At 46.5% G+C, this 26,399-nt stretch overlaps 3 protein-coding genes and 1 pseudogene across 3 annotated transcripts; 1 reads left to right on the top strand and 3 right to left on the bottom strand.

Annotated features, from left to right (window-relative positions):
* Nucleotides 1-3,471: 3,471 nt before the first annotated feature.
* On the bottom strand, nt 3,472-3,828 carry LOC133886530 (pentatricopeptide repeat-containing protein At2g06000-like). Its single transcript, XM_062326204.1, has one exon. The coding sequence runs from the start codon at nt 3,826-3,828 to the stop codon at nt 3,472-3,474; it is 357 nt and encodes a 118-aa protein (XP_062182188.1).
* Nucleotides 3,829-5,211: 1,383 nt separating this feature from the next.
* Nucleotides 5,212-12,560, bottom strand: LOC133886529 (uncharacterized; annotated as a pseudogene).
* A 1,434-nt stretch (nt 12,561-13,994) lies between these two features.
* Nucleotides 13,995-21,502, top strand: LOC133887505 (kinesin-like protein KIN-14P). The gene is given in 21 exon segments (XM_062327485.1): nt 13,995-14,844; nt 16,038-16,204; nt 16,275-16,418; nt 16,603-16,857; nt 16,936-17,007; nt 17,091-17,159; nt 17,272-17,364; nt 17,543-17,686; nt 17,771-17,852; nt 17,941-18,036; nt 18,148-18,324; nt 18,419-18,525; nt 18,609-18,784; nt 18,902-19,063; nt 19,162-19,415; nt 19,498-19,661; nt 19,756-19,905; nt 20,392-20,438; nt 20,440-20,473; nt 20,475-20,785; nt 20,882-21,502. Coding segments are annotated over 21 exon segments (3,234 nt in total). The 5' UTR covers nt 13,995-14,444; the 3' UTR covers nt 21,012-21,502.
* Nucleotides 21,503-22,262: 760 nt separating this feature from the next.
* Nucleotides 22,263-25,703, bottom strand: LOC133886528 (sulfated surface glycoprotein 185-like). Its single transcript, XM_062326203.1, has 3 exons — nt 25,599-25,703; nt 24,520-25,048; nt 22,263-23,102 (listed from the first exon to the last, which is right to left on the bottom strand). Exons 1-3 carry the CDS (start codon nt 25,701-25,703, stop codon nt 22,795-22,797), a joined length of 942 nt encoding a protein of 313 aa, XP_062182187.1. The 3' UTR covers nt 22,263-22,794.
* Between the last annotated feature and the right edge of the window lie 696 nt (nt 25,704-26,399).

The raw sequence follows: 26,399 nt of genomic DNA, 5'->3' as shown, positions 1-26,399 counted from the left end.
TCAAGTTCCAGGTTATTTACCCGCCTCTGCCATCGCTTATATGGGGCAGCCGGTTCATTTTTTTTCGTCGGCCTCTCTCATCGAACTGGAATCGGGCGCTCTCCGCAGGATAGGCGACGACAGCGGCTAGGGTTTCGCCTCCTCCCTCCGACGCACTCTCGGCCCGCTGAGAAAACCACGTCCCTACAGCCCCACGGTGCGGTCCTCGTCTCCAGCAGAAGCCTAAACAAACAGGCCCTTAGTACCTTGGCTGCAACTTCAAATTTCAGAACAAGATTGGTCTATACAATTTGAACAAATTTGAAAACACTAAATTAAGGATGTTGTAGGTGAAAACAAATTTGAAAACACTATTAGGCAGATTAGGATCCAAAATTATTCGCATTTGAACTAAATTCTAAAAATTCCAGAGCAATTCCGTCTTTTGAAGAGGGCCTTAGCAGTCTTTCAGTAGTGATCGTGACTCGAATATTTTGCTTTAATTTTCTTTAAAATTTTTACTTTTCTCCTTTTTAAGATGCGCCGAAGTATTTTTCAGTATACAATAAATCAAGACATTATAAAAGCCCATATGTATTTTTATCCTCCATAAGGTTGACAAAAAGAAGTGAATATAAGAAAATTGATCGATAAAATGGCACTAGCCAGGTTAATGTTACAAGTTACAGCTTCAACAAAATCAGTAGCAACAGTGCCACACCCACACATACAATACATCAACATATGGACAGTACATAAAACTAGCAGTACAAAAGGGTCCAAAACAAAATCACGGTAGTGAAACCATTTGAATTCGTCGTGTCTATTTTGTTAGTCACTTGATCTACAAACAACATCTATTACTTCTTACTGAAGTTCTTGCTGGAAATTTCAGCCAAAACCATTTTCCATGCCAAACTCTTTCGCGAATGCCTCTATGTTAGATGCCATTTCAGAGTAGCCCTTTCGGCCAACAAAATGTGCGGGGGTTCGGTGCCGCATCTCTCCAGCCCCATAGCACTGCAGATCTGGCTGTGTAAGACCCCCTTTGGATATGCTTATTTTCTGCTTTTTCCTGAAAAAAAAAATAGAAGCTATCTAAACAGCTGGCTTCGACCTCGGCTTCTGCTGGCTTTTGGCTGCGTGGGAAAGCAGTTGTAGCTGAAATAGACTAAAAGCTGAGAAACAGGTTCTGACTGGCTTTTCTGACTTTTTGGTGTACTAAGAAGCTAAAAATTTATTCTAAAAGCTAATAATCAAAATTCAACAGCCACAATAGCTTCTTCAGTTAGCCAGAAGCTCCGAAACCACAGCCTATTCAAACACAGCATAAGTCTTCCGATTCCTCTGCAACCACAGCTTACCTTTTCATGCCCATCTCAAGATCCACACTCATCTTGGCTGGACTTAGGCTCTTGTCGGAGGATTAACTCCTGTCGCAGGGATCCCGAGAGACCCCTTTTTAAAGATTCGGTCAGGGGGATGATCCTGAATAAGTTCGTCGGAGAAATAAATGGAAGTGAAAGTAAATGCAACGGCCGGTGGTGGAGGATGATCGACCTAGTGCAAAGGGAAGTAAATGCACCGGAGTTTAGACAGGTTCGGGCCGCACGGGGGCATAATACCCTACTCCTGTATGGATGCAATATCTTACCCTGAGGGGGATCCCTCAGGAATATATCTGGTTACAAGAATATATTGTCTAACTAAGAGCTTGAGGCTCCTTGTTCTAGCTCTGCTCAGGCTTGCTTGCGACGTTTTCGTCTGAGAGTGGCACGGTCGACTGCTTGGGCTTGTCTTTTTTCCGATTGTTCTCTCCTTCGATGTTCAATTTTTCCGATCTGTTCTTCTCTCTGTATGCCTATCCTTTTATGCACTCGCCGGCCACGACATACCCCGAACGGGAAGGAAGGGGCACAAGTTCCAAGACGCCACGACTGAGAAAAGCGTCATCATTTCCTCTGGGCGAAGTGACAGGGGCGGTGGAAAAACGCGGCGCGCGTCCTGGTCACTCGTCACTGTGGACGCCCTGGCGACGGGCGCCGTTGAGAGGGCCCACCAGCAGCCACAGAGGCACCCGGCGTGCCCGTCCTGTCTTGTTCCTCTGCCACAGTAGGGCGGTAGGCGGAACGCATTGATTCTGACAACGTTATCCCGAGATACACCGGATGATACGGGACGGGACCCGTGTAATTAATGGCCCCACACCTCTCTGCCAAAGCATGGCAGGGACTGACACTGCGACGGGAGCAGTTGGGGATGTCAGGCCGCGCACGCCCATTAAATGCGGCCTCGGACCTCTGACTGGTTGACACCTCATCGGCGGGCCCCTCGGGGGCCCTTCTGGGTCGTCGGGGCACCGAGTGCTCGAGGGTACTGTTCACCTCCCCGAGCACTCTCTCCCGAGCACTCTCGCACGAACCTTCGGGGAACCGAGTGCTCGGGGGCTGCCACGTGCAACCCCGAGCACTCTCTCCCGAGCACTTTTGCACTGACCCTTCGGGGAACCGAGTGCTCGGGGGCTGCCACGTGCAACCCCGAGCACTCTCTCCCGGAACTTAGCTCTTCTGATCATCGGGGGACTAGGGTGCTCGAGGGCGACCGGGCACCTCCCCGAGCACTTTCTTCCCGATACTTGGACTCTGCGGGTCATCGGGGAACTGGGGTGCTCGGGGACCAGAGGCTGTGGCCCCGAGCTCCTTCTCCCGGAACTTAGGTTTTCCTCATCCCGCAGGAGGGACCTCGCGGGATGGTGACACGTGGCGGACGGCTGGCCTGGCCTCGGGACTCAGGGATCCTCGGTTCCTGATACACCGACAGCTCTGTTTGGTTGGACTTTCCTGGCTTCTGCTTCTCAAAAGCTAGAAGTTCAACCAAACAGGCTTTTGTTGAGTTGGTTTTTGAAAAGCTAACTTATGAGAAATTGAACTAAAAGGTAAGAAGTTGGTTGAGAGAAGCTTTTTTAGCTTCTGGCATGCTGAGAAACTAAAAAGTATTGCAAAAGCCATCAGTCAGAAGTAAACTTTTCAACCCAAAAACCAAAAGCATCAGCCCAACCAAACAGGATCTTAGTACGTGTCCCATACTAAGAGATGACGTGAAGGTTGTAGGATCCTCCTTAACTTTTACTCTGAAATTATTTTTCAAGCTTGGAACCCTTGAAAATAAGATCTCTATGAAATTATGTCCTAGTCCATGATTGTAAGGATTTGTGATTGTAAGGATTTGTTTTCCGATCATAACGGTATCAGAAGTTCTCATAAGAAGTTTGCAAAAAAAATGCATGAGATTTAAATAAGTAGTCTATTGCTTCTCCATGTGGGTGGCTGATTCATCCATCTTTGATTTCACTTCCATTGCGCACAGTGGCACTTGAGTCACAAGCACTGCATAAGCCTCTGATGCATGTCCATCCATGAACAACGTATGCACAAGTAAATTGTAAGTTGCAACCGTCATGGCGACCCCTCTCTCTACCATTTCCTCCCGGTATTACAGCGCCACATCCAGTTTGCCACTATCACAGTAGCCCCCGATCAACATGTTGTAAATCACCATAGTTGGCTGCACTTCTCCCTCGATCAGCATTTCGTCGAACACCTTGGCTGCGTCCTCGACCCAGCCGACCTTGCACCACCCAAAGATCACCGTGGCATAGGTGTACTTGTCAGGGGCCATGCCGCCGTGCTCTCGCATCCCCCGCATGACCTCCAGTGCCGCCTGGACGCGGTCATGGGCACAAAACCTGGCGATGACGGTGTTATAGGTGACGGCGTTGGGGCAGGACATTTGGCGGAGCAGCTCGAGCGCGCGGACGGGCTTTCTAGCAGCGCAGAGGTGGCGGAGCATAATGTTGAAGGTGGTGGTGCAGAGAGCGAGGTGGAGCTAGAAGATGTCGACGAAGAGGATGAAGGTCGGGGCGGAGGGGAGGGAGGAGAGGAGCGGGTGGATAGAGGAGACTAGGATGGGGATGGAGAGAGGAGACTAGGATGGGGATGGAGAGAGACTTGAGCTTCGCGTAGAGGCGAAGGGAGGTTTTGTGGGGGTGTGCGGTGGCGGAGGCGGTGAGGAGGAGATGTGGGCAAGACAGGGTGGCGGGAGCACGGCGAGAGGGTAGAGGGCCCGGTCGGCGGATAACGCCAACTTGAAGAGTGCGAGCGTTGCGATTGGCATCGATGTAGCGCGAGCGGCGGGGGAGGTGGGAGACCCCTACTGCAACTCAACCTTCGACAAACAATCGGATGCACATATAACAAGTTTGCCACTTATGATACCTATGATACCCATAAATGATACCATAATACAAGAGATGATGAGAAATATCATTAAATTGATCTAAATAGTTCGATCAAGAAATTGAATAATCCAAATTAATTGTTATCCGTCGTAAAAGTTCTTTTAAAAAATTGTATCGCAAAACAAATTTTTAAAAGTAGCATCGCAAAACTACGTATAGTGTATACATCGATAGGAACATGCCAGTATATCGGATAAAAAGTAAGATGGATTAACGCCACAACTAGCCGAGCATGTATTGCCTACTTATATATTTTCTCAATCTAAATTGACCATCACGCTCGAATATCTACCAAAGAAGAAAAACGATGAGCCGGTTTAAGCTACATAGTGCTGCAACAACTAGCGCCAAGAACGCGAATCAGGCCATGGAAATCCTCCACCTTTGGAGGCAGTCACACCCTAAAACTCGCAGGAGCAATAACCTAGCGAAATTAACACAGTAATGCACATAATGATCTGGATCGAAAATCAAACTGAAGGGCGCGGCGCTCACTGGAAAAGGGGAGTTTTTGCTTTCCTCTCTCAAACAACTCATCTGGAGAAGAAATCGCACGGAGTTGTGTTGGAGAATTACCACAACGAGGACGCAGCATGAACTCAATTGACGGGCGGCGGTGGGATCGTTGTGTAAGAGAAAGAAGCACTTCTGTACCAGTACCTTTGTGCTTGTAGTTACTCAACTCTAATCATTTGGATTTTGTCCAAATTTGAGTTTTCATCCAAATGTTTGGTCTTTTCTCCAAAGAAAAGTCCAACCTTGCTTTAACCGTTTGAACAAAGTTTGGTCCATTGCCATTCCTATCGAGAAAATTTCGAAACTAAATTTGATTTCCCTCACATCACTCTGATAGCCTGCTACTCAGAGCAACAATTCAAGCCTTGGACAGACTAGTATGCATGGCCCTGATGCTTTGACCAGGTCAACACAAACGCCTAGCCATCCTGGTGACCTTCGTTGACTCTGCCTCCTTGGCTCGGCCGCTGCTCCGACACCGAGCAACCACTGCCCGGCGATTCCTCCGCCGTCGCGTCCCTGAACTTGGCGTATATGTCGCCCCTTAGAAGTCCCTGGTCCTCCACACTAACACCAACGACACGAGCATGTCGGCCACCGTGGCAGCCGCGATGATAAGGAACGACCTCCTGAAGCACTCCATGCTGATGCACGTCTTGTCCTCGCCGGCCAGCTCCCTACTGCGCTGCCTCGACGCCTCGGCGTCGTAGAGCCGCCCGGCGACGTGCACGTTGAGCACGTAGGCGCCGACGGGGCTGGCCACGGCACCCAGGTTGTAGAGCGTGGAGTTGCGCTTGAGCCTGAACAGCTCGGAGATGATGGCTTAGAGCACCGGCCACTGCGTGCCGAAGCAGAAGCCGATGACGATGGATGTCGCGTAGAGCGTGCCCCGTGGCACGCCGAAGGCGATGAGGAGGTGGCCGACGCAGGAGGCGAGGAGTACCAGCGTGAGCATGAGCGGCTGCGGGAACCTGTACCGTGACAGGAGGGCCTCAGAGGCGTACCCGGCGGTGACTCGGCCAACGTAGTTCCAGACGCTGATGATGGAGACGAAGGTGTCGACGCTCTTGGAAGGGTAACCCAGCAACTGCCCCAACTGCCCCATGCTGTCGATTGCCGTCAGCGTCACGCTAGCGCCGCAGGTGATGGCTAGGAACAGAACCAGCATATCGACGCTCACCAGCGCCTACGGGATGGAGTAGTCCTCCTTGTGCGCCGGTGTGACGCCCGTTTTTCTCCTCCCCTCTATCTCTCTTTATCCTGTGGGCCCTGTCATCATCCCAACCTCCCGTCCCGCTCCTGCTCGCTCCACTCTGTCCAAAACCGTCGCATGACTCAATGGCCCCTGTTGCTGTAATCGCCCCCTCCCTCTATAAAACTCATGATTGACCCCTGGTAGAGCTCCCTTTTCCTCCACCACGCCAAGCCTCCAAATCTCATCGAATCTCATCGACCCGAGAGCCCTAGTGCCATTGTCGAACCATCTCCGCACCCCGCCGCTACCGCACCTGATCTCCGCCTCTGGAGCCGCTCTGACGTTACCAAGGACCTTAACGGCACCGCAAGCTCACAAGAGGCTTCCCATGGTTGTCCCGTCGACCCCCAATCGCCGGAGCACCGTCGCCGACGTGCACCAAAGCTGACTGCCAACGTCCTTCATCGTCAGCCTACCGCGCGCTTCCCTGACATCCACGTGTGTTTGAAACGCGATCGCGACCACCCTCTTGCTGAGTTCCGTCACTCACCGAAGCTCCCCGGCCACGGCAACGCCGTCCTGCTCCTATTCGGTGTCTGCGTTGTCGCACCCGAGCCACACCGCCACCTCTGTTCACCAGAGCCGAGGTAAACCATTCCCATCTGTCTGATCCCGCATAAACGGCTGTCGGTGACATGGGAACCAGGGGTCCCCGAGTTCCGAGACCATGACAACAGAATGCCACGTGGCGCCTTCCCTCGGGGACCATCTCCCCGAGGGCCGAGAAGAGCCAGTTCCGGGAGAGGTGCTCAGGGCCATGAACAGTGGTCCCTGAGTACCCAGAGTTCCCCGAGAACCCAAGAAAAGCCAGTTCCGGGAGGGGTGCTCGGGGCCATGAATAGTTGGCCCTCGAGCACCGGAGTTCCCCGAGGACCTGAGAAGAGCTAGTTCCGGGAGGGGCGCTCGGGGCCATGAACAGTTGGTCCCCGAGTACCCGGAGTTCTCTGAGGACCTGAGAAGAGTCAAATCCGGGAGAGGGTGTTCGGGGTCATAAACAGTTGGTCCCCAAGTACCCAGAGTTCCCCGAGGACCTGAGAAACCCCTTGCCGGTGGACCCCACGAGGGCTTCACGGTGAGGTGTCAATCGGTGGGAGGCCCGATGCTGCATTTAAGAGGGAGCATGGCTGGTCACATCCAACCACTCCCTTCACGCCTGTTGTTCTGAGTACGTCAGTCCCTGCCACCGCCTGGCAGGGAGGCGTGGGGACATTTAATGCGACGGGTCCCATAGAACGTCACCCTGCAGGGCCCATAAAGGAAACGGCTTGGAGATATCGTCATTGGGCTCGAGGCGTATCGCTGCTACCCTGCCATGTCAGATCTGCTCTGACCGAACGAGCATGCGGGGCAGTTCGGCGGCTGCCCGGTGGGCCCCCCTGCACCTGCTAAAGTTGGGCGTAATGGGCGACGGGATCGGTCGAAGGCGCATTTTCAACCACTGTAACATCAAACTGTAGCCCCATGACGGTTGCTTTCCATGTATGGTTCATGGGAACTCGTGCCCCCATTCTGGGCACGTCGAGCCTCCCCCGATAGGATAAAGGAGGGGTGCACTTTGTAGAAAAAAAAAAGCTCTTCAAGAGGTTGAAGGTTTTGAGAAGTCCAGGCCGGGTAGAAGCTCAGAGTGACCGGCACTTAAAGACCGAAGCTCAAAACTTAGACAAAAAAACCTTGTAATATAGAGATCTAGAGAAAAGCATTCCAAGAGTATTAATAGCACATCATACACACAGGAGTAGGATATTATGCTATATGCGACCCAAACCTGTCTAAAATCTCTTGTGCATTTACTCTTACCAGCCGATGATCATCCGTCCCGCCAGCTCTCATATACTCGCATTAAATCCACGTACGAGGTAGATACAGAATCAGCTCTCCGACCGAATCTCAAAAGGGGTCCCTCAGGATCCTCGCTTGCGGTGTTCATCCACCGACAACGGCCAAGATCAAACACCGATTCATTTTAATGAAGCTACCCTGTCAGCATGGCACGTAAGCGTTTTTGTCCTACATGGCATCCCAATCAGCAACTTGGGTCCAGTTAGCAACCTAGTCAGCCGGTGACGTCAGTGTGACGTAATAATCTGTTTTAATAATTCCAAAAATCTAATAAATTCCAAAATAGGTTTTATTTTAATAGAAAAATTCCAAAAATTAGTTTATGTTTTAACTAAATGTTTTAAATAGGTTTTTAATTCGGTTTTAATTCTAAAAATAGTTTTAATATTAAGAATAAATGTTTTCAATTAGAAAACTGTTTTAGAAAATCTAGGTTAACTATAATAATGTTTTAAATATGTTTATAAAAAATTCTTTTAATATGCTTTTTTCATATAAAATTAGTTTTAGTTCTAGAAAAATGCAAATAAATTCTATTAAATTGCTTTGTTCGGTTTTATACTTTAAAATAATTTTGGAAAAATTTAAATAAATGTTTTAGGCCTTTTAAAAATCAAGTATAATTTGAAAAAAATTAGTTTTCATGGTGTTTAGCTGTTTAAAAATTCATTTAGCCGTAGCTTTTGCGTCATAGCTCCGATTTAGACGATTCTTGCATCCAAATCTTTCTAAAATCGTAACCTAGCCATCCTTAGCGTCTGTTTATTGTGTTATCTTTGTTTTGCGCTTGTTCTTAGTGTGTTGTTCTCACCGCATGTAGACGATCTTGTCCTGGAGCCATTCAAGGATGTCCACAATCAAGACTTCGGTGACTTTGAGCAGCACTTCGGAAAAGGTAAGTGTACTTGAGCATCTTGCATCTATTTTAGGATTTATATATTAGTTGTTTATCCTTCATGCATGCTTGTCTAAATTGGAACCTATGATTAGGGTTTACGAATATTTGTATGATTATCCTTGTCGTCACTGAATGAGCCATGGGAAATCAAGGGTAGATATGCTAGTCGTTGTTATAGTTGGGTTATGAGTTAAACTGGACTAATGGTTATGCAATATGAATCAGAAATGATAATCTTTTGTAACAACAGGGTGTAAGGATCCTAACAGGATGGATGTGTGATGATGGTGTAGGTATGCACGTGTCCGGTGATGCATAGTTGGTTTATGGTTGTTCATGTGTGGGATCATAAGAACCGGTTCTTGAAGCCTGTAACCAAGCTGAATAGCGCAACCACGAGGCTTATATGGGTACGGCCTGCCCAATTAATAAGCCACCCCTTCGGTTCTGTGGGCACCAGTGGACAGTTAAGTGGCACAAGAGGGGACCTCTGCAGTGATGGAATCATTGTTAACGGTAAAACCTTAGTGGGTGCTTACAGGTCGGCGGGAGCTTTGTAAAGGTCTTATAGTGATCTCCTGTTAGCACACCATAGGAAGTGTGCAAGTGCTTGATCAGCACGGCAACATAGAGACTACCACCTGGTAATGCAGCGGATGAAATCACGACTCGTGGATAAAGTATGCAAACTCTACAGAGTATAAAACTGATCAATCGGTCGTGCTCATAGTCAAGAACGGCTTGAACTTCTTCTTGATTAGTTGGGATTAGGGTTCTGGTATGGATGGTCGGGTAGCCAGGTAATGAGATTACCTGGTGAGTTTTGGTAGCCGGATATCGAATATCTGATTAGTTTGATAGTCGGATAGAATCCGATGAGTTGTTACTCTTATTTAAATAGTGTCTTCATACTTAGTAAATATGATGCCTATTTCTTGGAGTTATAGGTTAAGGTTGCTTAGTGCAGTAAACCAGTGTCTAACTTTTTCTTGACTTACAGAGTACGATATGTATTCACACTTGCTATTTTCAATAATAAATGCTGCTCAGTTAGAGAAGACTACAAGATAATCAAGGAAGTTGAAGACCGTTGATTGGAGATGGAGTGTTCCAGGTTATGTTTCCCCTCAGTCGATTGCTTGTTGTGTGCCCTAAAGCTTTCGTCGGAGTTTTCTTTTGTTCTTCTGCTGCTGTCGGAGGGTGAACTCCTCAACCAGGGATCCGGAGGGACCCCTTTTGAGATTCGGCCAGGGGGATGATTCTGAATCCGCTTCGTAGGTGAAATAAATGGGAGTAAATGAGATGCAGGTGGAGGTGGAATGATCGGATGCAGGAAGTAGTAAATGCTCAGGGAATTTTTAGACAGGTTCGGGCCGCACTGAGAGTAACACCCTACTCTTGTGTGTATGCTATAAATGCTCTGAGAATGTCTCTATGAGTATCTGTTGAGTTACAAGAATATTTGTCTAAGTCTAGAGCTGTGTGCTCCTTATTTTTTGATTGATCTAAGCTTCTGTCTTGTGTTCTTCGAGACTTGTCCTCAGCTCTAATTGAACCGTCTTTCTCCGGGGAGCCCGCCCCGCATATATACCCACCGGGGCGGTAGCGTGCCCAGAAAGGATGGCGCGAGTTCTAAGACGCCATAAATGAAAAGCAACCATCATGGCCTGCTGCGTGAGGTGACGGGGAGAGTTGAAAACGCGCCCCCGTCCGGTCTTGTTCGTCATCATACCACTTTTCAACGGGCGCCACAGGGAGGGCCCACCAGGCAGCCACCGAGCAGCCCGGCGTGCCCGCTCGGTCAGGGCAGGCCTCGGGCACGCCTGACACAGCAGGGCGGCAAGTAGGGCGCCTCGAGTTCTGCGATGTTATCCTGAGGCGCGCCGGATGACGCGCGATGGGACCCGTGCATTAAATGTCCCCACGCCTCCCCGCCAGGCCGTGGCAGAGACTGACAGCAAGCGTGGGGGGAGCAGTTGGAAGTGACAGGCCACACGCCCTCTTAAATGCAGCATCGAGCCTCTCACCAGTTGACACCTCACCACTGGGCCTCTATGGGGACCACCGGTGAAGGACTTCTCAGGCCCCCGGGGAACCGAGTGCTCGGGGGCCACTATTCACGACCCCGAGCACTCTCTCCCAGAACTGACTGTTTGGGTCCTCGGGGAACCGAGTGCTCGAGGACCACTGTTCACGGCCCCGAGCACTCTCTCCCGGAACTGACTGTTTGGGTCCTCGGGGAACCGAGTGCTCGGGGGCCATTGTTCATGGCCCCGATCACTCTCTCCCGGAACTTGGCTTTTCTTATCATCGGGGAACTTGGGTGCTAGGGGGCCACTGTTCACAGTCCCGAGCACTCTCTTCCCGGTACTTGGTCTTCTCAGGCCATCGGGGAACTCGGGTACCCGGGGACCAATGTTCGTGGCCCCGAGCACCCTCTCCCAGAACTTGGTCTTCTCGTACCTCGGGGAGATAACCCCCGAGGGAGGGCGCCACGTGACACTCTGCTGTTCTGGCCTCGGGACTCGGGGACCCCCGGTTCCTGTGTCACCGACAGCTGCTGTTTAAAACTATGTATTTATTTCAATAAAGTTATTTTGTTTGATATAGAACTGTATATCACTTATAATGTATGATAAAACGGATTATGACATACATATGGAATGCATCTGGTTATTCTTTTGAAAAACTAGGCGTGACAGCCAACGGGTTGAACGTGTGCCTCAAGCAGGATGCGAGGCAAGAAGAAGCCGGTGGCCAAGGCGGCGTATCGGTGCTCGCTTGCTCTGCCATTGGCAAGGCGGTTGTTTTCTCAACGACGGTAACCGTCGTGGGCACCACGCGCAGAGACTCTTCGAGCTCCTTTTTTGATCCAGTACTCCTACCTCACAACGACGACGAGGGGGATCAAGAGGAGGAGGAGGAGCCCGGTGGCCGACGCGGCGTAGGCGGCACAAGAGAAGCTGGCCTGCCTCTGCACGACGATCATGACGAGGATGTACGTGGTGAGCATGACAGAGATGCACAGGAGGCAGAGGAAGACGCTGTCGCTGCCACCGTGGCTCGCGCTCTGCCTCGGTCGGTACATCGGTATGACGCAGACGGTGCCGAGGAACAATGGAGACGGCAGTGGGGAGCCAGGCGATGATCAGCACGAGCGACTTTGCATCGCCGCCGCCATAGACGGCGAGGTAGATCTGCGCGAGGATAGCACTGCTGAGGCCGATGTACCCCTTGAGCAGGCCGAGAACGGCGCTGCGGCTCTCCGGGAAGTTCCAGACGCAGGTGACCAGCGCGCTGGTGCCGGCGAACGCCTGTGAGTTGGCGCCCGCACAGACATAGGCGCACACGAGCCAGAGCGACGTGGCTCACGAAGGCTAGGTAGACCATGAGATACCCCGCCAAGTTCATGCCGGCCCCAACGGCGAGCACGAGCCATGGCGGCGCCACCTCGTTGAGGAGACCTGCGGGGATGACGATGTTGCTATCCAGGTCCTTGAAGAAGGCGAGCGTGGCGACGGCACACTGGTCGTAGCCCAGCGTCGACGTGAGCGCCCTGGAGTAGATGCCGAAAGCGTACGTCGCCCCCGACGCCGACAGGATCAGCAGGCATGCGAACAGCGTGAACCACCGCCCCGCCAACACCTACCGCGCGAACCACGCTGTCAGCACCTCAGCCGCCACGCTGCCTCTGCCATCGTCGGACCCGAACACCATGGCGCCAAGCCTTTGTCTTGGTGCGTTTGGTGCGTCCTATCCTATGCAGGGTTCACTTTACCGGCCAAAAACCAACGGTAAACCCGGTTTACTGGTTTTACTAGCGGGTACCGGTAAAAAAACAAACCGTCAAAAAATTTGAATTTATTTATTTAAATTTTCAAAAAGATTGGACACAGTAAAAAACCACTTATCAGTAATATTTGAATTTTGTTTAAATTTATTTGAATTTTTTCAATAAAACTCTAGTAAAATATCTCTGAGAAATCGGATTTACCGGTGACCTCCGGAAATGTGCTTGTCTATATAAAACGGAAATGCAATGCAGATTGGAGAGTAGAGTGTCACTTGCATACGAAGAACTTGACTGTCACTGCTCACTTGCACTGTGGGTGATAATAAAGTCGTAATGTGTTCACATCTGCTTAGAAAGTTGTCATGGCCGTCTCCTCCCATGTTATCGAGTAGTATATCCACAGGCCTGCAGCCACATTCCATTTCCTGACAAGATTAGACAAACATAGAAAAGAAAACTGATGTTAATCGTCCAACAATTTGCTGTTAACTAAGAAACGGACGGCAGCAAGCAGGGGTGTTGAAGTCTCTGGCCACGTCGCGTAGCTTCTGCCGGCTGCCGCTGCTGTCAAGTGCATCGTTGGACCAATGTTCTCTTGAAAAAAATTCAGTCATCGATGTGTGTGTGACTCGTGAGGCCAGAGCGGAGTTACGTGGACGGTTGGCGTGTGTGTGACTGCATTTGCATCGTGAAATGGAGGGAAGCTGCCGATGGCGAATGACTGCTGTGACCATTGCTCTCTGTTTCGGTATACTACAGGTTGATGAAAGAACATGGAGGTTGACGAAGACACACAAAGGAGATGCATGTGCAAATGATAAGGGATCCGGAAGCGGGAGCGGAAGAGACTTGTCGACGATTATAATCGTATGACGATAAGATACGTGTCGATATGAAAAAACTTACTTATAACGCATGCAAGCGGTGAAAAGTTATGCTACGAGAAGCACACAAGCCAATTTTGCGGTTTGGTTTCAAATATTTTGGTTTTAACGTGAGTCACAACAACCATAAAATCACCAATTATGGTACTAAAATTACCAATGCAAGACTCCATTGGACCACAATTTACTGCAAACAGCTTGCAATGAAGTTATGCAAATGAATATCCCCGCATTTTTGTCCTCCAGTTCTCCAACCAGTTGCAAGGAAATAATATTGGAAGACGTCCTAGTAAGCAGAAAATGATCCCTGACAAACCAGGAATAGCCAAATGGCGAGTGGCAGAACCATGCTTTGATTTCAGGAAAAAAAAACTATGCTAGCTATGGCAATACCCTACTTTTTTTGGGTCACATTATTCAACAAATATCGCGATATTCTTCATTTAGTATTACAAAGATATGCAACTCTTTTGCATATTCTTGAAATAATTAACTTAAGCGGTCGGTATTTTCTTGCGTAGTTCAAACGTTCACCTTCTCATCTCAACTAAGTAAAACTTAAGGTAAGGGACAGTATAGAAATCATATCTTAACAACTTACCATTTAATTCATAATTTTTCGTAGTTTGAGAAAGAAAGAGTACCTAATCTATTTAACAAGCTTTTATGTTAGTTGTAGACTTAAAATCACAAGATTTTATTAGCTTGTATGTAAAATAATCCCAATCAACCATATCATCGCTGTGAACACCGTATCATCAACCTTGCAGCTCTAAAAACCGAAAACCATCATCTTAATAAACTCGAAAAACGGTTAGTGAATGCAAGACAAGTTTTATTTTTCTATCCAAAAGAAGGAAAACAAGTCGCGAAAACTCGAAATAACACACATGACAACCCAACCAAAAGTGTCCCAATAATAGGGCAAAAATAGCCCAAATAAAACCCCCATTTTTAGTCTCCCTAATTTCTCCAAGAAATATATGCACTCCGCACCCTCAATGCCCTCCTATTTCCACTCCCATCCTCACCACCACCTCAAAAACACCAACCCGCCCCGCGATCGCCACCACCATCTCTTCGCAAGGAAAGACGGAGAGCTCCAGGAAGAGCTCCCCGCCACCGGCTTCTTCCTCCCCCCTCCCCGCGATCGCGCCTCCTCCCGGGCGTTCCAGCGGCCGTCGGATCGCCGGGTTCGGCGCTGGTCCGGTCCGGGGCCTCCCATGGCGTCGCCGGAGCAGGAGGCGGCGGTGGCCGCGGCCGTCGTGGAGGACGTGATGCGGCTGCACGGGGAAGGAGGGAGCGGCACAGGAGGTGGAGGAGGGGAAACGGTGGGGGCCTGGAGGAACATCGACATTGCCTGGCGCAAGGCGGAGGAGGCCGGTGAGTTGGTTTCTTGATTTGGTGGATTCAGGCATGGTGAAAAATGCAAATTTTTTATGGTGTAGCATTCAGTTTTAGTCGAGTCTGTGTGTAGATGGTAGGCTGGAATTGCTTGATTCAGTCACGATCTTTAGGCAGTGCGTGCTTTTAATTTTGTTTGGGATTGAAGCTTAGATTGTGATCGGTGAGCTTCATGATCCAATATCATTGCAATGGTTTTGTTTGCTAATATTTGTGGAGTAAAAAAAACGTTTGCTTTTATTTTCTTTCTCGCAATAGCAGATATACGGAATTGGTTGTGCTAGAACAGAAGAAAATTATAAATTTTCCTAATTTATCATTTGTGGATGTTGCAACTTGCAAGTCAAGCACTTATATTGCTTATATTTTGCTCTGATCACTTTGATGCTAGTTGGGACTCTCTATCCATTTGAATTTCATCTCAGACTTAGCTCTTTAAGTCGAATATTTCATAATCCACTTGGCGCAATAAAAATGACAAAAAATAAATAAAGAGCGATTAGGTTATGATTTGATCAGTATTGGGCTCTCAGCATCCCATTTGGAACTCTCCAAAGTCTCTTCCTGCAATACCTATTTTCAAAAGAAGTCCTCTGCTCATTTTCTATAATTAGCTGGCTAACTTTATGATTGCCTTCTCTTAGACATTCATCACGATCTAGATTTAGCTGCATGATTCCTAGTTCTTGGCTATGCACTATGTTCTTTGGCGCATTTGAATATAAGGAAAAGCAATGGCCAACGGGACTTAATTGTTGTTTATAGGTGGATAGTTTGATATTCATAGTGGTTGTCATGACTCATGACAAAGAAATGGTCTTAAGAAGGCCACGCCTCTGTACTTACATACATAAAGTACACATATTTATTTAAGAATATGAAGACTGCTGATGCACTTAGGTTCTAAACAGTTGCAATTTAAGAATATGATGACATACTGTTATTAGGCTTCTATCAAAGGTTTACATTTGGTGACCAGTACTTTTTGCAACAAAGGTGTACAGTCTTGTTTTCTTAGTAATTAAAGTATCTAGTGTGGTCTAGTATTTAAATTTTTTGAAACTCGTCAGCATATTAACTGCATCTTTTCATGTGAACACCTATAGCTTGTTGTTGTTAGCATAGCCTGGTCATTTGAATTGTTGCTTCGTCATTTGGTTCGAGAAATGCAGCAATAAGAAGGTATGAAGCAGCCAACTGGTTGCGAAGGATAGTTGGGGTAGTGTGCGCGAAGGACCTTGCAGAAGAGCCTTCTGAGGAGGAATTCCGGCTTGGCCTGAGGAATGGCATTATTCTCTGCAATGCACTCAATAAAGTACAACCTGGCACAGTGCCAAAGGTTACATTTCTCTCCTTCAGATCACTAATATTTCATTTTCTACTTGGTGACTTTGCATACTTGCTTCTAGGTTGTGGAGGTACCATCGGATTCCACTGTTCCTACAGATGGTGCAGCTCTCTGTGCGTATCAGTACTTTGAGAATGTGAGGAATTTCGTCATCGGCCTACAAGATTTAGGTCTTCCAACATTTGAGGCATCAGACCTGGAAAAGGTGACATCGTTATTTTATTTAACATTTTAACTTCAAATAATAGACCTTTTGTTATTAACCTTTGAATTTTAGTACTATATTTTGGATTATCTCCTGGATCATAAGGAATGCTGCTGCAAAATTAAATAACTAAGTTTTTTTAGCCACACTGAATTGATGTTTTCATCTGTCACATCAACTACAGGGTGGAAAAGGTGTTAGAGCTGTAGACTGTGTTCTTGCTCTGAAGTCATTTAGTGAAGCTAAGCAAGTGGGGAAACAACCTTCATCATATAAATATGGTGGTATTATAAAGCCTTTGTCTGGAAAGTACTTCATTCGCAAGAATACTGAACCTTTTATGAAGGCGATGATGAGGAGCCACTCAGCTGAGTTACTCCGGGATGGCATATCACAAGAGCAAATAGGTCTTGATTTTTCTCTGGAACCCACTGAAATAGTAAGTCTGTTTCTAGTTCTTATTTCACACTAGGTAATTCTCCTTAATTTGTAGTGATGTTCGTCTTCTCGGCTGTAGACTACTTCAGACTCCATCCGGATACTTGTTCAAACGGTTCTCTCAGATAAGAAACCAGAAGAAGTTCCATCGGTGAGTCTACTGCATAGCTGGCTCTTTATGCAATGTGGTTGATCAACATAAATATTTACATTAGGGACTCTGGTAATTTGCAGGTTGTGGAATCACTCTTGAGCAAAGTTATTCACGAATTTGAGCACCGTATTGCAAACCAGAATGAATTGGTATATTCACTTCCATTAACAGCGTCACAATTTTTTCTAAGTTTGTTTTGATGACCTTTTAGCTTCGGCTAAACTAACCACAAGCACAGCTGGACTAATAGAGAACTTTCAGGTGAAAGACACTATGGATAGCAATGAGAGTAAGACATTATCCAGAACAGATTCACCACAAATGGAGTCTACTTCCACCTGTGATCTGGAAAAGGTAGGACTTTTTGTCAGCTAAAGCAATAACTATGTGTTCGTAACGTGCTGCAGTGAAATGCATAGCGATTATAGAACTTTCCAGCTACACATGTCTAACTTATAAAATTTGTTCATGCTCTGTGGCTGAAATGGGTATACACACTAATATTTATCATTGGCTCACTAACAATGTAAAGCTCGACGAAGAAGATCACAATTTTGTGAGTGTGAAGGAAGATGTCACCACTATAACGCCTGCACCACTAAATGGTGATAATGTAGATAAACTTAAACAACCAAAGCCGGAAAGAAATTTTGATCAACAACAGAAACAGATCCAGGTATTTCTAACACGTAGTGTTCTTTCGTGATTTGTTCTACTTGCATTTCCACTATCTTCCTATGAGTTTTGAGATTGGCTGTAGGATTTGAGAAGTAACCTTTCCACTATTAAGTCTGGGATGGAGCACCTAAAATTGCAGTACTCTGAAGACCTTACGAAGCTTGGTATAGTGAGCCTAAATTTTGGATCATAACCTTATACTTCATTCTTCTTAACTTTTCGGGTGTCTCATATTGTTTTGTGTTCTATTAGGCGATCATTTGCATGTTATTTCGCATGCTGCTTCCGGGTACCATAAAGTTGTTGAGGAGAACCGCAAGCTGTACAACCAAATACAAGACCTTCGAGGTATAGTTTTTTCAGTCTTATGAAATGAAAACATGAGGGCTATATACCCATTTTTCACGATTCACACAATATGCTGTGATGCTGACAATTCGTTTTGTTCTTTGTCACCAGGAAATATTAGAGTGTATTGTCGAGTGAGACCTTTCCTTCCTGGAAAAGTATGTTCCTCAAGCAGTGTTGCGGAAATAGAAGATAGAACCATCACAGTCATAGTACCCTCAAAATATGGAAAAGATGCACGGAAGTCTTTTACTTTCAACAGGGTCTTTGGGCCCTTGGCCACACAAGGTTGTACTCACAAGTTGCTCCACTGAATTATTTGTTTGAAAAACAGCTTGGACCTTCGGTAGTTAAGTGACATACATTCTTTCAATTAGTGCAGAGGAGGTCTTTTCAGACATGCAACCTTTGATACGTTCCGTTCTTGATGGCTTCAATGTTTGTATATTTGCGTACGGTCAAACTGGATCGGGGAAGACCTTTACAATGGTGCTCAACCTGTCGATTTTTAATTTCAACATTGATAATGGTCTCTTTTGCAATATCAAAACATCATTTTGTGGACTCTGTAGAGTGGTCCTAAAGTTTTGACGGAAGAAGGGCTCGGTGTCAACTATAGAGCACTGAATGACCTATTCAGTATCCAGGAGCAGAGGAAGGATACATTTTGTTATGAAATTGCTGTACAGATGATTGAGATCTACAATGAGCAAGTGAGAGACCTCCTTCAGAATGGTGGAAATAAAAAATATCCTTTCCTACTGAATTTGATATTAATTTTTATGCATATAATGCATCTCCTTTTATGCATATAATGCATCTCCTTTTTTCGATGACATATTGTGTCTCCTTAACACCAAGAAACATTAGAAATTCGAAATAGTTCACAAAAAGGCCTTGCAGTTCCAGATGCAAACATAGTTACAGTCACAACAACCTCTGATGTGATCGAGTTGATGAATCTTGGCCAAAAGAACCGTGCAGTTTGCTCAACGGCCATGAATGACCGAAGTAGTCGCTCCCATAGGTATGTTTGACCTTGCAATATTACCTTTTACGTCAAGCATAATACAGAACTTGCTGCTTTAATATTTTTAACTGATGGTTGAATAATCCAATTTACAGTTGTCTGACCGTTCATGTTCAAGGACGGGATTTAACATCAGGAACAGTCCTACGAGGTTGCATGCATCTTGTGGATTTAGCTGGCAGCGAAAGAGTTGATAAATCTGAAGTTGTAGGAGATAGGCTGAAGGAAGCACAGCACATAAATAAGTCACTGGCAGCACTAGGAGATGTGATTGCTTCCCTTGCACAGAAAAGTGCACATGTTCCGTACCGAAATAGCAAACTAACTCAATTTTTACAAGACTCTCTTGGTAACTCTAAAGCTCCATGTCCTTAGTTTGCAACTTATCAGTGCGAAAAATACGTGGAATAATATTTAGTTGTCATGTTCAGGAGGACAAGCAAAAACTTTGATGTTTGTTCACATAGCCCCAGAACCAGATGCTGTGAGCGAGTCCATAAGCACTTTGAAGTTCGCTGAGCGAGTCGCCACTGTTGAGCTTGGAGCAGCCAAGTCAAACAAGGAAGGAGGAGAAGTCAAAGAGCTCAAAGAACAGGTTCATCTACCAACTCCACTTCATCGCTTTCTTGATTTCATTTGGCTAGAGATCAATGTTTGTACGATTTCTGCTCATCTCTATATTACTGCAGATTGCTTGCCTCAGGGCAGCATTGGCTAGGAAAGATGGAGAAAGTGAGAACATACGAAGCACACAATCAAGCCCAGACATTTATAGAATGAGGATGGGTAATGCATCACCTGCACTGAGTCACCCAACGGATGAAGTTGGAAGTCTAGAGGTAATGCATCACCTGCACTGAGATATTCAACTCAAGTATTTCTCTCTCTCTGAAATTTGCTGTTTTCCATTCGTAAAATCTAGTATATTCACATACCCTGTGAACATGTAATTTTTAGATAACGGAAACATCATTTCCGGCCTCTGCACCATGCGGTGCACTAAGGCACACAACCTGGTTCATTATCACAAGATGCTGCGATATGCAAGCGTCATTGAAATTGGAAAAGCATAAAGATAAAACGTACATGATTATTGCGAAATCAAGCACCGCAAAGTCTGTTATTAATTCACCAACCATTCTTGACAAAGACTTCCATGAAATATAAGAACAGAAGTTCTTTACATAAAAAATGTGATGAAGTGTTGAGAGGTAAGTTATAGGAGATTTTTTGCTACATGAGCTAAAGTAAGCAATGTAAGCATCACCGTACCAAAGCAATCGTGCAGTTGAATCAATCTAATTTAAGTACTTAAATTCTAAAAGACCCGAAGTAATGGTACGCCAAGACAGAAGAAGCCAAACTTTGAACTATCCATCTTCATGGCTTGATACTTGTAATTGTGTTTCAGAAGGAATCGGCCTTGGGAGATTGGGCTGACAACTCCCATTTTGGGAGCAGCAATTCCCTGCCAGAGTTGGGACCTGATGCCACACAAGATTTAACCTTCTATCAAAGAAGCAGTCCTGAACAGCAATGGAGTTGGTCTGGGTCTGTCGCAACTGAGGATTCTGATGATTTTGAGGTTGCAACTAGTTGCTCGTCAGAACAAGATTCCGTGCGCCCAGCCAGCGCCCCAAAAGCTTCAGGTTTTGCCAATGGAGGTGCCTCAGCTGCAAGGAAGGCCCAACCCAAGGGTGCGAAAAGTTCAGACATTAGGTAAGTTCAATTAATATACTCGAATTGCCCTATAAAGCAACTAGCATATGTTAAGATCTACTGTTCTGAATTATGCTGTTTTTTTAATTGCTTTAGAGGTCTAAATCCTGCCAAAAGGACATCACCGTTACAGAAAAAGCTGAATGGACCCTCTCAAACGCCAATCAAGAAGAGCGGAGTTGATGGTAAAAGAACTCCCAATGGTAAAGTGAGCACCAAGAAGTAAACGATCCAGATGAAGCTTGGTTTTGTTGTGACCATCTTCACCTCGGTTAGGGATAGATAAATATGTTGATACTGATACTGGGCAGATGAATATGTCAATCCTCTTGAAAGGTTACTGGATCTTCTATGTAGTATTTACATTGTAAATCATTCATTCATATTGTTGTAGTGCATATAGAAAAGGGGCCAGAAAAACCATGAGTGGAAGAGACGATCACCAAAAGGAAATTTTCTTTTCCAATGTGCATATCACCTATCAAAGTTGGGTACTTGCTGTCATGATGTATTCATGAGTCATGACCAACCCTGTGATTGGTTGCTTGTAATTCTGTTGTTATCAACGAGTGCAACAGCTTTATTGTGTTTTAATTTTGATTTAGATACACACACAAATTATGGTCAAGAAACCAAACGATCGAGATGCTAGGCGGACATGAGTTCATAAAAAAGGTTCAAATTGGACTTTGTTGCAGTACATGATGAAGCTCCAATTGCGTCATGGTTATATTACTACTGACCCTCCCACTGTTCAGTGCAGTCACTATGAATTGTATACCGAATTTTATGATGAATTTTGCAACTAGATTCCTGCGCTTCAGCAATTCAGCATCAAAGATGCATCATTTGCCTTGCCCCTCTTCACTGGTGGTAGGGGCGATGGCCGGTTCAGGAATAGGGTTCACAAATTTGATAGACCCTCGAAAACTGTCAGGGTCGATAACTGTACAGTAATTCAGTAGAATCCGGTCGAATTTCGTTAAATTTTTGAATTTTTTTTAATCTTGACTTTGATTTTGATCGGTAACCGCTCGGTTTCTAAATACGATACGGACCGAATTAGTTAGTAACCATGATAACCGAACGGTTACTGTCGTATTTTTAAACCCTGCTCAGGAGAGGCCGTGACGAACGCAAAAGGGTGGTCGGCCGCGACGTCTGCCGCGACAACGGTCTCCGCCTCATCGTGAAAAGAAATTAAAACTACATCTCGCCTGTGTGGACCATGTGATAATCAATATTAGCGACGGACCGTGGACGTCAACGATGGATTGACACATGGAAGATGGAGCACGTTGGCCGTGAGGCACCATCCCCAGCGGCTCACCGGCAGAGTGCAGCCCCGACATCTCCGACAGGCCACCGGAAGAGATGAGTGGCAGGAGCATGTATTGGAGGGATTGTCGTCTGAGTTGTCACTTTGACGTTACGTCAGAGAAAATGGTTCTGTATCGGAGGAACCGTGAGCTTTGGACGGGGGAGACCTGTAAGCTCGTGTTGCTTCCTCTCTTGACTGCTCGACTTGGTGCACGACGTCTCAGGCCAACACTAGATCAGTCGCAACGCCTCCTGCCAGGATCCCACGGCGCCGGAGGGGAACAAGAAGCAAAAGAAAATTGGAACATGTGGTTTGTATGCTTGGAACAAAATTTTCTCGCGTTTCAGCCACCTCCTTTCCCCACTGGATCCACCGAACTGAGGCAAAATATTCCTCAGTTTGGACTGAGTGAATAAAAAAATCGAACCAACGTAAGTGCCTTCCTCCTCGTCCTTACTTTTTTTTTATATATACTAGTTAAACATCCGTACGTTACAACGAGAATCGAAAATTTATATATGATAATATTATTGACTATAACACCAGAAGTGAGAACAGACGGTGAGCGAGGGCAGAATTACGTTCATCTGTCAATTTCAAGCTGCATTACCCACAAAAAAGGCCACGGATCTTGTCTAGTTAGCCAAACAAGTATTAAAAACACTCCAACCTGTCGGAGCTTGTAAGCTTAAGTATTCGACTTCGGATTCAACGGTGAAAATGTCCTGGTTGGCGGGGTGTGCACGTCGATCACTCTGTAGTCTAACCGGATGTTCTGCCCCACATGAACAAGCTGCTCCCCTTCTATGGATGTGTCCAATAAGGCACGTAAAGAATTCATCATGCACATGGAATTGGATAAGTTGGCAAGCAAAGCACATGGATTGGAACAAGAACTTACAGCCTTGCTTATGCAACACCTTCCTCGCTTCGCGCTGCAGTCATCGACACTGATGGGGAGTTTCAGGACGGCCCTGCTGATGATCTGAAAGAAAACTGGCAAGAAAAGACAGCAAAAATAGAAAACAAAGATACTTTACCTAAGTCCTCATCAAATTCAAACATGGTTGGCATGATTCTTGCTCACTGCAATCAGACGGATGTTTAAAGGATGATCTGGAATTTGTGAAAACAAAGATGAAAATGCTTATGATGGGTTTAAGAAAATCCACAATTTACAAATTAGCCTAAAAATGTACATATCCTAGTGAAGACTGAAGGCAACATGTAGCCAAGGATGGCTTACGATTCACAAACCTAATATTTAAAACCATAAAGGTAGCAGAAAATTGCATGGGACTAATCAATAGGGCAGATATTTATTAAAAGCTCTCATTCTTATGCATTGTTCTTACGTGGATATGAACATCTGCAATATGGGACCAAACCACAATTGTAGAAACCATCCGCACGGGGAGCTTTTGTGTATTTTAATGAAATGCAAAACTGGAGATCAAAATGAAAATTATGAAAAATAAAATGAAACAAACAATGAACATAGAAACCTTACCATATCATTTTAATACCGAAGTCTAGATGATGCCCTACTGGTAGCAATATACCAACCCAAATTTCAGGAATTTTTTTTTAACTAACTCTAGGAAGTGCCATCTTTATTAATATTAGCGACAAATCTATAGTGATGAGCCAAGACAGTCACTGCCTCTCCATCTCCACTCCAAAGCAATTGTAAAATATAGTTGGGCTAAATTCCAAATAGGATTATTTTGAAATACTAACATATGCACATAGATAGTTTCCTGAATACTGAATTATAACATGAGTCCCAGATATCAGCAAGCATTTTTTTTTCCTTTTGAACCAAAGACTTCACACCCCAGCCTGAGACATCTATTTTTTTTTTCTTTTAAACCAAAAATCTTTTGCAGCCAACCAACATAGATGAAAAGATATAGTTAAAGATTAGACTATCTTAGTTTGCTAAGGTACACAAACATCCAGTGTAGTGGTACACATGCCGTAGTCTCGTCTTGGGCATGTACCTTGAAACTATATCCGAGGTTTTCCTTTTTCATAAGTGAATATATAATCGGCTACTCTGCATAAATATCTAAACACACGGATAACAGCAGCCTAGTGAACCAAGAATGAAGGCATGTAGGCTGCAGAGTAAAGAATAAATTGATTGTAATAGATTTTTAACCTTTGATCATTCTGGACAAGCCTATTACAGCCGAGCACAATGTTTCTCCTAAGCAGTAGGGAATAACTAGTTACCCCTTTAGAAACGCAATGCCGGGATTGAAAACAAAGGATAGAGAAGAAAAAGAAAACAACCCGGACGAATTACCAAAATATGCACACGTAATTCAGTTTTTAATATCAACAATAGTAACTATGCCGATAAAGTTTCTTAGGAAAAGAACTTAGGAGGAGGAGGAGAGTCCATCACCTGCTTGGCGAAGCAGCAGCCGCCGTTGGGGTCGGAGCCGGACACGAGCAGGGGCAATGCTGGCGCCGCCTACAAGGGGGAGAGATGCGTGCGAGAGTGATGGCTTCACTGGGAAGGGGAGGGGAGGGGGAGGAGGTGGCGGCGCTGGGATGGGAGGGGAGGAGGAGGAGGCGACAACACTGGGTTGGGGTTGGAGCTGGACGCGAGCAGGGGCAACGTCGGCGCCACCTACGAGGAGGAGAGGTGCACGCGGGAGCGATGGCTTCGCCGGGAGTGGGAGGAGAACGGGGCACGGGCGGCGCTGGGATGGGAGGGGAGGAGGAGGAGGCGACGGCGCTAGGTAGGGGTCGAAGCCGAATAGATCGAAATAGGGGAGGGGACTCGGGAGCGGGAGGGGGATCGTAGAGGAGGAGATTGGGGAGGGGCCACCTGTCAGGACGTGGGCAGGATATGGAGAGGCAAACCGTGTGAAGAAAACACTACGGAGGTATTTGGTTGGGCTGTTTTGGCCTGTAATCAGTTCACAGGGCTATCGAATACCAGGCTGTGAAATGTTGATACCGCTCACCTCCCAGTGTTATAAGATTACATTACACATCAAATCCGATCCACTCCTCGCTTCGGCTCAGTCGCGTGACTCTTCTCCTCACCTCGGCTCTTCACGAGGTCGCACGCGACGGTTGATCCGCACCCACCGGTGACTCCTACTACTTCCACCACATCCTCATCGGTGAGGAGCACCCATCCCTCTCTCCCGCTCCCTCTCCCATCCCTCTCCACCAAACCCTAACCCTTGCATGTGTTCTAGATTTTGAGGGGATTTACGGTGAACGACAAGCTTTGCGAGAGGGGCTTAAGGGCAAGATGACCTACATCAATTAGATCGGGGAAGATCAGGTCTGTAAGGTGTGTATATTCTTCCTTCTATCAGTCCTTTCATGTTTTTTCCTAAAGCAATGGGTCGATGTGGAATGGGGACGTCCTCGCTAGATCTGGTCGTCGGTGTTCAAGAAGAAGCGGAAGGTCACGAACACCGGAATAGACGTATCCTCCTGTCGCAGCACTACACGGGCTTGGACCTTAAGCCCAGCTAGCACAACCAGCGCCATACGGAAGTTTCCGTGCATGTCGGCGAGGCGAAGGAAGTCGTCGAGCAGTGCCGCCATCCAATTTTCTATTTCCATTACACCATAGGAACCAAACAATATCAGTCTTTGTTACTTTATTTACAATACCGGTGTTTGCCTTTGCGTTACAATTTCTAAACCAAACAATTTCTAAACCAAACACCACCTACGTGTTCTTTAAACCGTAGATAATGCTCGTCCTTACCTGTTTAGAAGAAGACTTGACTGAAATAGTCAATCTTTTTTATATTTTATAAACGGAGCGCAAAGCGTGTCTCTTGTCCATTGCATTGAGCGAGTAGTTGATTCCTTCCTTCCTGAGAAACGAGTGATTGTTTCTACATGGAGTACTAGTGTTTGGTTAGGCAACTCGATCACTGCCCAACGAAGAGAAGACCGGGCATCGCTAGGTTCGGCTGCTCCGGCTGTCCGGCGACCGAGATCAGCGGCCGGCTGCCGAGACAGACGGGGCTCGTCCGTCCGGCGGCCGAAACGTCGTGCCTTGTAATAGCGCGTCGGGCAAGCGGCGAGCGGATTGAGCCATGGCGTTAGGAACATGGAGTCATGGTGTTCGGCTTGCTCATCCGAATGGACTGTTAGCCAGTAAAAATGTTTTTTTTTGTGACCCGGGTGCATGTGCGGAGAAGATTGGTGCTAGGGATTGAGCGGGAGATGGTGGGATGGGGCTTTGCCATTCCCGTAGGGAGGACGGCAGCGGCAGGCGGCGGCGGACGGGCGAGAGGAGCAGCCGAG

This window comes from Phragmites australis, chromosome 12 (genome assembly GCF_958298935.1).
Source record: "Phragmites australis chromosome 12, lpPhrAust1.1, whole genome shotgun sequence".
Taxonomy (NCBI): Eukaryota; Viridiplantae; Streptophyta; class Magnoliopsida; order Poales; family Poaceae; genus Phragmites; species Phragmites australis.
Note: the sequence above shows the minus strand (reverse complement) of the source record. Positions and strands in the feature narration are given on the sequence as shown.